General features: G+C 38.0%; 1 protein-coding gene across 1 annotated transcript in view; it reads right to left on the bottom strand.

The window, feature by feature from the left end:
- The window catches only part of sxc (O-linked N-acetylglucosamine (GlcNAc) transferase sxc), a 129842-nt gene that overhangs the window by 68684 nt on the left and 47094 nt on the right, over positions 1-14064 (bottom strand). The window contains exon 5 of the mRNA XM_083126574.1: positions 10996-11192. Within this exon, the coding sequence (XP_082982700.1) occupies positions 10996-11192 (197 nt within the window). The remainder of the gene's footprint in view (positions 1-10995; positions 11193-14064) is intronic.

The raw sequence follows: 14064 nt of genomic DNA, 5'->3' as shown, positions 1-14064 counted from the left end.
TACTCGCGAAGGAATACATTACGTCACCCGCACGTTTCATCATGATCCGGCTATTCATAGATTTTTTACATACGATTATCCCGGTCAACCTTGAACGACCCTTGTACTTTGAATGGCTGGTTGGGGTTACACATACATTAACTAATTTTTCAAGTGGAATGTGTAACTATGAATTATCATGGATTACAATTTGTGTCCCACCTCAACACACAGAATACTGAGTGTGCTAAGTTTGGCCTGAGTCATACACTCCGGAGGTAGTTCTTTCTTGATGACCAAGTTTCAATTTTGAGAAAGATCGTTCTGCTGTAGTGACAGTCACGGGAAGAGTAAGAAACAACAGAAGACGGTGAAGTGATTGGGAGCACTGGAAGCTAATGTACAATCATCAACCAGAACAAACTTCTCCAAAGCTAGTGGAAGGTGTTGAGGTGATTTCAAATTTAAGCACATATCTGACTTAAGAGGAAAGTCAGAGGGTAGATCAGCTTTGTACTTGTTGCACTATCAGGTTCATCTGGAGCTGTAGAAATAAATTTCTCAAGGACAGAATCCGTTCTCTTACCGAAGCATAACCAATCAGAAGCAAGTTATAGGCAATGAGTACAAATGTAATGACAGCCAAGTGAGATGTAAACAATGTATCACTTCACATTCTTAGAATCCGATAACTATTCAACCAAGAGAAATAATGTTTCCGAACATTTTAATGATGCTGCTTAAATATATATACTTCCTACATGTATGAAAGAATACATTAGTTGTTTTAATTGTACACACCAGGCACTGGCTTATGGACAGAAACATCTGAATATGTAGGAGATTTTTAACATTCAAGAAAAATATAGTTTCAATTTGTTTACATGATTTCTCATCTATTAAATAACCATTTTCTCTTTTAAACTGCATCTCTTCCTCTTTACATTTGCTAGTTAGTACATGAAAACCACATAACTGTATGCCTTTCATGTTACATATATTATCTAACATCCTCTGCATTGCAATTGAAAATGCTAACCGTAATGTTACATGAAATGCTTGCATTAAAGTACTGACTGGTATAAAAATGGTACAAGATTTTTGGGCCAGTAAAAATGTTAAAGGTCTTCCGTCTGAAACAGGTCTAATGGAAGAAAGCAAATGTTCAAAAAAGAAACACGTATAATAGCACATGTTTTCATTTTTTAACTTTATTTTTTTTGCCTTATTATGCAAGGGCAAGAAGTGAATCTCTGGTGGATTGTAGATACATGTTCGAACTGCAAGAACCAACAGGATGTTTTGCACATGTGCCCCTTAAGGGGTCTGGTGGAATATGCTGAATTCCAAAAATTTTGGAAAATTAGGATTGATTTTTCTGGCCTTTTGAAAGATATATTAGGATGGGGACTACAATGCTGCATGCTGCAATGTTCCTCATGTTGAGGTTGTTCTGACTGACACATCGCAGCCTCCTTAAGAAATGCACTTAACCATTGTGCAACCATCATATAGGCTAGGTATTGTTGCTACATGCTTCCTGCAAGCCTTGATGACATTCTCTTGCATTTTTGTAAAGGGCCACCTGGATTTTGACCCACAATCCATTCTACCATTGTTTTAGGGCAGTACACAAAATGGTGTTCATTTCAACCTCTACATACACAATAGTACTCACTGAACCAACTAGTTTTGGTACTCCACACATCAACGTGGGCCCCAACAGACAATGCTTGCTCAATGCCTGATAACACATGCACAATGTTTATCACCTGTTATCACCTCACGACAGTGTTGCCACATATATCATCGTCGCACCAATGCCAAAATCACAGATGTGCAAATTTTGACTTTTTCACCAAGTGCAGTTTCTGACTACTATCTGTTGATAGATTCATATGCTCACTTTATGACCTAATAAAGAGCCATAACTAGGTACTTATTATACCAATGATTACACTTATCAGAATTCAAAACTTGTTTCTTTCCAGGACCTTGAATATTAACCCTTTCCAAATAGGCTTTAAGATACAGTTTTTACCAGGAGACTTTCTTTTTTCATTTGCTGCTTTTGAAAAAACAGAATATGTTGTTAAATGCATATTATTTAACAATTTTTTTCTGAAGTCTGCAAAACATTATCTTTGCATAGATAAACACTATGATTCATTCTATAAAAATTTTCCCACTTTTTCCTCAAGCTTTTGAAAGTAAAAAAGTAGAGTCCAGCGCAGATATTTCTGCCGTGCGATGCGCGAAACAACTAAAGAAGCAGTGTTGCTAATGGAGCAGATAGAAAAATCGCTGCAGTGCACCGATGCACAGCTGCTACGTACAACAATAAAATTAGAGAATTCAGGTCTATCTAACGTTGAGTTTTAAACGTCATGCATTATACCAGGACTAGGATTAATATGTACTAACAAGTGGCTTTGTATGTAGCTACATACATATGGACTAAAAATTCGCAAAATATGAACTAACACATAAGTAAAATTACCAAAAATGCTGCAAAGAAGACTTCTTCATACGATTCCTTATTTGAGTGATTTCAAACAAAATAAAAAAATATATATATTATTTTTCATTGCATTAATGCACTGGTGGCATTCTAACTTTTCACTCCCAAAACCCGTATACACTGGTATGGAACTGCAACGGCAGATAATAATATGCCAACGTGTTAAACCGCTACAATTGCACCATAACACTCCTCCTGAAGCAGTATTATTATTTCCTCTCTGAGATCGGCGACAGTCGGTTGCCTTTGTTGTACATTTACAAAGGATGCCGGCTTCCACAACAATAACAAGTACATATACTGCCACTAGACGATAAGCTGCGCGGCTTTTTCTTTTATGAACCAGGGCCGGCACTAGTCATTTTGCCTCCCTGGGAGGTGGCGGCAGATGCCGCTCTATTTCGACCCCCCCCCCCCAGTCATTACGCAGCAACGGAAAATAACGTTTTCATCGAAAGCGTCCACTGACGATTTGGTCGCTGGTCTTTGTCGTTCTTTCCCGGGAGTGTGGAATGATGTGGAGGGGCCTTCTGACATCTCAAGAGATTGTCTTTCGTTCATGATAGCCCTGATTGTTCTTTCAGGAACTCCAGTCGCAGCCGCTGCTCTCTTGCCAAAATGCTTTATTGGGATGCTAACACCATGACTGGCTTCCTCCTTCATGAACGCATGCACCTTGCTTAGAATTTCCCGAGCTTGGCTATGCAAGGTTTTTGATTTCAACTTCGACAGAACTGGAGGCATTATGAAATTTAACGTTCATTAGCAAACACACACTTTTACATACACACACGCAATACACGCACACAACGTCAAACCGGTCAAATACTTAGTATAAAATAAAAATATGGTGCTTCCAATCCAACAAAACTCACCGCCACTTTACCTGCCTTTCCCCTTCCGTGACAGAAATAGTGCTTCATTATTACAGTTGGCAACACTAGTTACTAGCTAGCCAATGAACATGCACTGCATAAAAGAAGCAAGCACTACGCCGTGCTATATTGCCACATTACCATCCCTGCCGAATGGTGGGAACCGCGAGCTGGAGCCCTATTCAATTGTTTTCAATGATGTTTGCGCGAGTGTGTCCAGGAATGGAATGACAATATGGCAACAATAGCGAAGGTTTTCTTGCAGGGTAGAACACATGATGCTAAGAGAGAGGGAGACGAAACGAAAATTTGTTTCTACGCAACGGCAAATTTACGTGTGTGGCACTCTAAACATTGTAAGGAAAGTTAATGAAAACAGATTTCAATACATAATACAGAAATAATTAATGAAATGTAACCAAAAAAACAAATTTTTGGGCTTGAAATCATCACTAAATGTGAAATTGGAAGCAGAATACTCGTAAAAAATTTCCACAATGTGCACATAAATTATTCAATGATATTCTCAAGAGAATAAATCAAAGTGCAATGTAATTTGAAAGAAGTGGATACAATGCACATGCACAAGAGACGTGGTGTGATCATAGCTTGATGTTAATTCACAATAGAATTTTACAGTTGTATGACAGGCTATACAAATCACTTGTCCAGAAAGGGTTAAAATGCTTTATCTCCAGGGATGCAGCTAGATTATTCAGTTTTATGGGGCCAAATCTGAAATTTGTTCCTATGAAACTACTATTTCCAGAAATTAAAGTAAACACAGGTCCAAGTTAATTGATTCTTATGTGAAAATTATATATATATATATATATATATATATATATATATATATATATATATATATATATATATATATATATAAAGAATGTATCCATTAAAAATGGAAAAACACTAGTAAAACACTTTCGAACTCTTCCCACGCATGAACAAATACACATTGACCGCAACTACATTAAGTTGAATATATATATATCTCTCAACCACTTACTGTTGACCGCTGGGCGGAAAGTTTGATTACATGTGTAAGGAAAGGGTAATTTGCAACAAAAGGTGTGAATCTCTTGTTTCCAGGAACTTGGGACAAGGATAATAACCTCAAGGCAGGCAGATTATATGACTTCGGTTACAAACCCGTAAGCAACAAAAGGGTGAAAATTTGAGGTCCTACATTTACTTCTGACGATTTTCTCCAGAATAGCAAGTTTGATCCCCGTGCAGTGTTTCAACTCTTGCTAGAAATTTACCAGAAAATTTTACATAGTATTAATTTAGGATAATTTTTATCGATCAAAATTTTGTTTTGAGGGGGTTAGAGTTGCAACTGGTGGGGCCAGGTATACCCTGGCCCTCTGCTAATTGTCACATCCCTGTTTATCTCAAAAGTAACATTTAGCAAATTTGTGGTTTTGGCACTGGTGTGACTATATCTAGATTGATGGTATGTATTTTTGTCAATTAGCATCACTTTTCTGGCACTTTTGGCTAATCGCCATGTTGAGAATGAGTGTTGATATAAAACTGATGACGGGACTCTCACAAAGAACTCAAGTATTTGAACAAAGGAACTTTGGTGGTAACATTGAAAGTCAACCAACCACTTAATGTGTAATGGCCTCAAAGGCAACAATTTTCCTGCCTGCCAGTCAAAATTTGCATCAGCACTGTAGCAACCTATCTGTAACTTCAGCAACAAATAACACTAGAAATAAGAATTTTCTGGTAAAATGCTGATAAACTAGATAAAAACAGTTCTCAATGTGGTTATAAAATTGTGTGCATTAAAATCTGTACAGTGCTGACTTTTGCCTATTTGTTGTTTTTATTCCCTTGTAGTAAAACATAGGCTTTATTGTTTTAAGTTCGTTTAATGGGGTTTCTAGTTCAAAAACACATTTTTGTAGTGCCTATAAATGTTTATTTGGTTAATCACGCCTCAAAATGCCTATTCTGCAAGTCTTGCTTACTTCAGCTCTTTTCATGTGCCTTTGGCTTTCTCTGCATTGAAGGAGGTGAGCCTTTGTTTATGTTGAATTGACAAAAATCTGCTTGACGATTCATACTAGGACAAAATGATGCCAACCCACCAGTTTCAGCACTTTGGCCTCCAAAATACCCCACAAAGGCTCAATGATGTGGACACCAGATGAGATGTTGTGAATGGACTCTGGAAAGCTGTGCAGGAAGGAATGGAAGAAGATCCCCCTCGTAGTTCTCCAACGGAGCCTTCTGCAATGGAAACTATGTTGCCGGGCCATCATTCAGAACCAGGGGAGACACATCGAGAGCATTGACGCACGTGAAGCCATGGATTTTCGTAACTACTTGGTAAGTACAATTTGGTCACATATATGCGGAACAGCCTCTGTATATTGCAAGTGAATAGTATATGTAACTCGGGAAGTGCATAACATGTAGAATATATTTTTTCCAACACAACAAACTATCAAACGGTTTTCAACCACGTACAGAGCAGTGCTAAAACTAATATTTCAAGTATGTTTGCAGGTGCTATACAAGATATCTCTGTGTGTGTAAAAAACACTTTCTCATCTTAACTGTACTTGCTTTTGTAAGCCTTGACTTTCCAAATTCAATTAACTTCAACTTGCAGTGACAAATAGTTTTCGCTCCAAGTTTTTTTTTAAAAAAATGCACCTAAATACAAAAAGAAAACCGAACTGGAATACTCCTCCAAGAAATTGTTTTCTTTCAGTTTATACTGATTCAAGTGTCTGAAATCTGAGGAATCAAAACTAGGCTAATATTGAGGTGTGACTTTGCCAACCAATGCATGTTATATGCCAAAATAGGCAACTTCGTTGTCACATAAAATTCAACAGAAAAATGAAGATCAACTATTCACTATTCATATGTCACACTTCAAAATGACAGTGTGATAAATTATAAATTATTGGGGCTTACTGCAGTTAAGGCATTATTTGAAAATATGAATGGTCCATATTCCTGGATCAAGATGATGTTGCGATGTGTATGCAGAAATTAAAGATACAGCACATGCACGTCAAAGGAAAATTTTTGTGTTTTATCATCCTCACATTCGTTCCACAGTGCTACACTGAGCAATGCTCAAGTAATATGTGTTTGAAATGGCAGCATCCATCCAGAATTTTGCCAAATGCAAGTTGCATTCCATCATATGGTTTCTCAACACAAAAGGTGAGCGAGCATCCAGTGAAAATTCGCAAATTGGTACTATTTATGGAGGCTCTGTGAATCAACAAAATGTGACAAAGCAGTGCCATAAATTCTTGGAAGGCAGGACTTATGTTCCTGACAAAGAAAGGGGCAATAGGCTATCTTTGAACAATTGACAACCTTAATTACAGAATTGAAGAAATTCAAGCAAATCAGCATTTCTCGATAAGAGAATTGATTAACCTCATTCCATTGAAATTAGGGTACAGAAAATTGTGCGTGTGCCCAAAATGTTAATGGATAAACACAAAATGAAATGCATGAAACACGGGTTTACCACCACATGCCTGAATCCAAGCAACAGTCACTCCAATAGCACCATAAGACACCCCCTCAAAAAAAAAATCCCAGGAAGGGGGGGGGGGCTTGTCTTCAGTTTCCTGGGACAGACTGTGCAGTCTCCTGGTTGATTTTTCCTCTGGCACAAGGATTTATATTACTGCATATTATCAGATCCTGGAACAGCTTCAGATGGACACTCAAAACTAAAGTGCTTTGGAAAAGAATTAATCAGCATGTCTTGAACCATCCATAGTACAACCGGGACATTACACCCAGCAACTTTTTCACTTGTAAAGTTCAACAGAGCAGGTGGCAGACTTCCATGACTCTGGGATACAGAAGCTGATTCCCACACTTAATATGACCTGATAGGACTCAAGACAACGAACTAAGTTGTATTTTGCAATTTGCGACGAGCAATTCTCAACACTGATTGAAGCACACGATACACACCTTTTTCAAACCTGACACACAAAACTATAACATCTGTAAAAACAACATCCCTTTCAGGTCATAGTCACAAGGTGGCCAGTCTAGAACCATGATGAAATTCAAGTATAATTCCCGGTTTTCAAGGCAAACTTTCCAAAAATTCAAGGACATATTTTCTCCATTTGAACCTTCGATTACCGCCTCTCAGTACACCCCCCCCCCTCCCCCAACACACAAATATAATATAAAGGATTTGTGTTATTCCAATCCTATTCAAAAATTCTAATTTAATTCAATTAAAAGGTACACATATTTAAAATATTTAATGTAAGGTGCGGAGTGCACAATTCTCATTTCACATATTCAGACTCGAAATACATCTACAAACGTAAGTCACAAATGTAACGGTTCGAAAGGATGTTCTCAGGTTACCAACCAGGTTAAATCAGAGTTAGCTTCCAACGTTTCGAGCACATACATTGCTCTCATCTTAAGGGAGCAATTCGCTCCCTGAAGATGAGGACAATGTATGCGCTCGAGACGTTGGAAGCTCAAGCCGTATTAACCTGGCTGGTAACCCAAGAACACCTGTTCGAATCACGTCGCCAGGAAAGCTACAATTCCTAAATGTTATGGTATATACTAATTTATGAAAAATTGTTAACCGTATAAGAATTTCAAACTAAAATTTACCTAATCAACTTCAACATGTCTTATCTTGCAATCTTCTGTCTGTCAGATTGTTCTGCAAAGGACACTAACAAAGGAAACGGATTGAGAGAAAACTGTGATTTTCCACACAGCTTTCTTTTCCTCTTCGGTAAAACTTCGGTAAAAATAAAAGCCCAACTGTGAAAAACTTGTCTCAGAGCATTTATATGTATAAATTCAATGGTTTTGCATTAATGAAGCTTTTAATTTTTCACCTCCACGCATAATTCCCGCAGCCAATAATTCACGCATAATTCCCAGTGAGTAGCCACCCTGTCAGCTTAATGGCTTTCCATTTAGCGTAAATCACATCAACACTCCAAATTTCAAGACCATAGCCTGTCGCTTCTGCAATTTGCGTGGTGCTGGGTCTTCCGAAAATGAAAACTCCTACCAGGATATTTCCATTAAGAGAGAAAACATTTACAATTGAATCTGCAACATTCAGATCAATAAATAGCCACCAATAACACTTACCTGATGGATATACGTGGTCTGTTAGGAAAGTAGTGAGACTGGCAACACTGTGCACGAACCGGCAACGCTGCTGCCCACACCTTCACATGGCAGGTAGGTGAACGCTTGCCGTTGACTCGTTACAAGTTTCAACTTGCTACAGTGAAAATGGACTGGCAAAAGTTTGAACAACGTTGTGGCATCGAATTTTGTGTTAAGCTTGCCGAATCCGCTACTGTGACATATGAAAAGTTACAAAGGGCTTATGGAGAACATACACTATCTAGGGCACAAGTGTTCAGATGGCCCAAGTCTTTTTAGAAGGCCGAGAACAAGTGGAAGACGAACCTCGTGCGGGAAGACTTTCAACCTCAAAAACGGATGACAATGGGGAAAGAGTGAGGTCTCTTGTGAGGTCAGATCGTCGATTGACGGTGAGAATGATCAGTAGTGAGTTAAATTTGAAGGTGTGTACCGAATGAAGTCCTTGCAAGACTCAGGAAAAGGGGACCAGACATTACACGTACTTGGATGCTGCAAAACGACAATGCAGCATGTCACACGGCAGTCTCCATCAATTAATTTTTGGCAAAAAAAGCATTCCTGTGGTTCCTCAGCCCCCTTATTTGCCATATCTCAGTCCCTGTGACTTTTTTTTATTCCCCTGGCTTAAAAAACACTTGAAAGGATGCCATTTTGATACTTTGGATAATATCCAGAAGAGCGTAACCGACGAGCTAATAGGTATTCCAGCAGAAGCCTTCCAGCACTGCTACAAACAATGGAAACAACGCCTCCATCGCTGTGTAGCTGCCCAAGGGAACTATTTTGAAGAGGATAACCTTGATTTGTAAAAATAATAAACTTCATCGTTTACAGAAAATCAGTCTCATTACTTTCCTAACAGACCACGTAAGTCTGTAAAAAAAGCATGTATGTACATAAAAAAACAACTACAGCTGAGATGATACTAATATTCTTAGCAATTCCATTCAACACATGAACATGAACACTAAAGTAGCAATTTTTTTTGTATTTTTATTGCGAGATGCCATGAAGATGGACAGGGGTGCTTGGAGGTAAATGCCCCACCTTTACACCCACAGGTACAATTTTATTAGAAGCTGGATGAACTACAGGGCCATTTTAAGCAGGTACAAAATCTGAAGAATTCCCAACTGGGATACCCATAGATATTTCTCACTGATACTGTGCAATAAAATCTTCAGAGATTTTCTCCTAAAATACTCTGATTCGAGAGATAATTGGAGCTGTAGTGGTCCAGTTGGTAGCTGATCTGAATTACATGCAGGTGACCCAGGTTAAATGATTTAAGGCCAGAATTCTTTCGAATTTTTCCCTGCATAAAGTGGCTCTTAGGATCAGCCAGCTTGCACGAGATGCTTTTCAAAAGAAAGGATCAATTATTTATAAAAAGTGACTGGCAACAGTGATTGGATCGTGCCTGTGCAGTAACCAACTGGTCCATTGGAAACCAAGCAATCATATTTTTGCTAGTCAGCTGTCTTGTTATCCTGTGAGTTAGAGCATGTTAAAATGGCTGTGCGATTACACTATCCTGAGAAGTGTGGCCTGTGATTCGATTTCTTAATGCCAAAGGTACATCGCAGGCATACTGTGAAACACTATTAAAAACTAAGACGTGCCATTCGAAACTGACGAAGCGAAATGCTGCGCTCAGGAACTCTTCTTATCCACAACAATGTTGCCCTCACTCTCCAGACGAGGGAACTTTTGATCACCCCCATATAGTTTCGACCTTGCAACTGGTGACTATCATGTCTTCCGACACCTCAAAAAATGACTTGCTTCTCAAAAGATTTGAAGAAACTGAGGTGTTGAAAATAGCAATGTTGGATTGGATGAACTCCCAGGCGGCGATACTCTATTCAGAGGGTATAAAAAAGCTTGATCCATGGTACCAAAGGTGCTTGGAAAACAATGGTGACTGTGTTGAGAAATGAAGTAGATACATACGTGTTTGTAACCACTAACACAGTGTTACTACACTTCTTTTCTTGTTTTATATAATCAATCAGCCCTTACTTTTGAAATGAACCTCGTAATAAATGGGACATGGGGGCATTCCTTGGGGGCGAAAGGTGTATGTTGTATGATCTCTACATTACCCTATGTGCTTTTTGACACGAAACAATGAACACCGGGAAATTAACTTTTTACCTACCACTCAGGATAATCAGCTACATAAGCACGAAAGTTACCTTTATCGTAACATATTGGGGGGAGAATTAGAGAATTATACCCTTCAGGGTATTTGTATCTAACTGAAATTGATACAAACCGAAACATTAGTACCAGCTCAGCACCAAAAATAACATACACTGCTGTTCAGGTAGTGGCACACCTCACTGCAGTGACAAAGTTAAGGAGCATGCCAATTTATCTGAAGAGTAGAGTACACATTCAAGAAATCAGTTCATCTAACTACAAATTCATGCTATGAAAAACTGAACCTACCTGTCGAAGATCCTGGCCTCTTTCAGCACGTTTCCTAGATTAATGTAAGCATCCAAAAAGTTTGGGTCCAGAGCAACAGCCTTCTCAAAGTGGTGGATCGCCAGCCATATCTCTCCTTGGGCATTGAAGACGCAACCCAAGTTGCTCCATGCCACCGCAAAATCTGGCCGCGTTTCAATAGCTTTCAAATAACAAGCCTAAAGGTTGTGAAGGAAACATGAAGGTAGGTGTAGGATTAATGAAAAGAAGGAACAGGTGGGAGAGAAAAATATACAGTTAGCATACTGGCCCATCGCGCATCTGACAGGCAGGACACTGCCATGTTACAAAACAATAACCTAATGCTGAAATGCACTCTAATAAAATTTAGCAAAAACTTTCGCAGCGCAACTACCAATTAACATGACGTTTTAAAACATGTTATCAACAATAAGTTAAAAAAAAAAGAGATAACATCTCGGGTTACTTTTTAAACATGCCATCATTGTGGCACCAAAACAAATGTTAAAAAAAAAATAACGGTAAAACATCACATTCTATTGGCAGTTAAATATTCGCAATTGCATACTACTCGCGCGCATCGCCCTAAGCGCAAAATTTACAATGAAGGTACGGCTAATGAGAATAACTTATCCATCAGTCCAAGCCAGTCTCCCTTAATTACGAGTGGGTTTTTCAGAATTCCCATTCGCATGTTCTTCTCTTTTTATTTAGCAGTTATTTAACTTGCACTTAGGCAGAATTTTTTTTTCTTTTTTACTTTCCTTTTCTTTTTTTCAAGAAGGAAAATCAGCTTGAACTTCCATGGGAGACTGACACACCAATTCATTGCTACTTTACCTGACTCGTCCATGGTTTCATACAAAAACCAAGAGTTTCTATAACCAAGCCACTACATTTAAAGTTCTCTAGCAGCAGGAAAGTCCACGTACTTCTCAGCGTTCCTGAAGCAACAGCTGGGCCAATCAAGTCAACCAAGCAATCATCCTCAAGATCTAGTTATTCACAAAGGGGAGAAAAAATAGAAAGGACGTTAATTAGAATCTGTTAGATAAAATAAACTTTCTTAGTGACCATAAATGCCATGTAAAGCTAAAAGAGAAAAAGCCGTTGTATTTTCAGACATGCTACAACTGGGATTCAATTAAGGATTTTTTTCTTTTCTTTCTTACAAGCTTCAGATTTTCAAGTTCGCTGAAGCCTATGATGCAAGCCAATGGTCTTAAATTAAAAAGTTAATAGAGCAAGAGCTCTCTCCTCCTACACATGGCATTTACAGGTTGCAACAAATCCTGATAGAGCCATCATTATTTTATCATCTGCAATCGAGAATTTTTTCTTCCTTTGTTTCTAGTATTTTAGTTTGAAAATCAGATGTCCCCCTTTCTTTGTGATAAGTCAAGAAGTTAATTGCATGCTGTATTCTCAAAACGTAACTGCTCTCCCATTTGGTTTCAAAACACGAACTGAAAAAATGCACGGCTCTTGTGATCAAACAGCATAACACATGAAAAAGTGGGCTTTGTGTGCAACTTCATAACTGCGAATCTGTAGAGCATACCATTCCAATTTTTTCATGTCAAGGCAATTTTAAAAAATTAAGCAGGCTCTTTTACGACCTCTAAAGTGCGTGGTACACAACTTATGATTTTGCATTCCATTTCCTTAAAATGATTGGTTTTTCATTTATTTCTGACAAAGTATGAATTGTTTGGTTTACATCAAGATTCGTTTAAAGAAATGCCACTCCGCTACTTTTGTCACCTTTCTTAGCTGCTATTTACCAAAACTTGAAACTATCAGAAGTCTGTCACTACGCAGGAATTAAATTTACTTAATGATTCTAGACATGTTTGCAAAAATTAAGACACTGGTGCACCAATGCAATTGATTCACTTTCTTTTATTTGTACTCAAACAACCTGTATATCTACAGTATCAACGTTTGTGACATTGCACTTAGTATATTATCAAGAAACATCAGTCGTATGCAGCAACTGTTGGCTGATTAGAATAATTTTCCTTTAGTAAAAAATACACAGACTAGAAAATCTGCATTGGTGCTGTCAGACAAATTATTATTAATGGTGAGTTCCCTTACAGCCAAATGGTTAGGACTGTTGCCCTTGGTGCAAGGGTGCCCAGGTTCGATTTCTGGTGCAAGCTCACCCAACGAAAGTCCACTTTGCTGCCCTTGGCTCTTGGAGGGCTGTTGAACCCTGGAGTTTAGTTTAAAGATTAACACTGAATGACATAAGAAATGCAAACATTGGTATTTCACTGAGAATACAATTAGTTTGAGGTTGAAAAGCATCTCAAATTAATGCATTCCTTGTTTCTTTGACACTTGAATAGTTGATAAAATTTACCTCATGAAGCAAACAGATTTTGGAAAAGATCAACAATGATTCATAACACTGCATCTCTTACAAAGCCCACTATGTTCAAATTAGGACTGTACAATTTCAAAAACCAAATATAAAATCCTCATATTGTAGGATTAGTTAAATTTATTTGGAGAAATCTTCTTTGCATATTTGAACATTTTCAAAACTAATCCTTCTCAAACTAATAATGTCCGATTTAAATATGAAGGCTAGGAATATAAATATAAGAATTTTACAGGATACCAGAAACCTTCTCTATATAATGAAAGGGAGAAAAAAGAAGAATTACGCAATGCGCATACCACCCTTCAACATGTTACACAGCTGAAAAAGATGTGTGTGGACTTTAGAATTTGATTTCTGCATTTTGCTAAGGGTTGGAAATTAAAATATCAGGATTTGGCAACTATGGAGAAGAGTGGTACTGTAAAATAGCGCATAAAGCCAACGGAAGATGCTCAACAGTACAATCTTCCAAAAAAAACTTTGAATTTTCAAGATGTATGATAAAAAAAATCGCATCACCAAAATGTAATAAGACATTTGAAATCTTAAAGGTTTACAGATTCTAAAACCCATGAGAATTTTCCGTTGGCTTATTCCCACTGCGTGCGCGGTAAAGACAGACTAGCTCAGAGGTGTCGCACGCACTGTTCTGACCTTGTGTGTCTGAAAACCTGAGG

The sequence above is a fragment of the Lepisma saccharinum genome, chromosome 8, assembly GCF_977018435.1.
Source record: "Lepisma saccharinum chromosome 8, izLepSacc3.1, whole genome shotgun sequence".
Lineage (NCBI taxonomy): Eukaryota > Metazoa > Arthropoda > Insecta > Zygentoma > Lepismatidae > Lepisma > Lepisma saccharinum.
The sequence above is the reverse complement of the archived record's forward strand: the minus strand, read 5'-3'. Positions and strand labels throughout refer to the sequence as shown.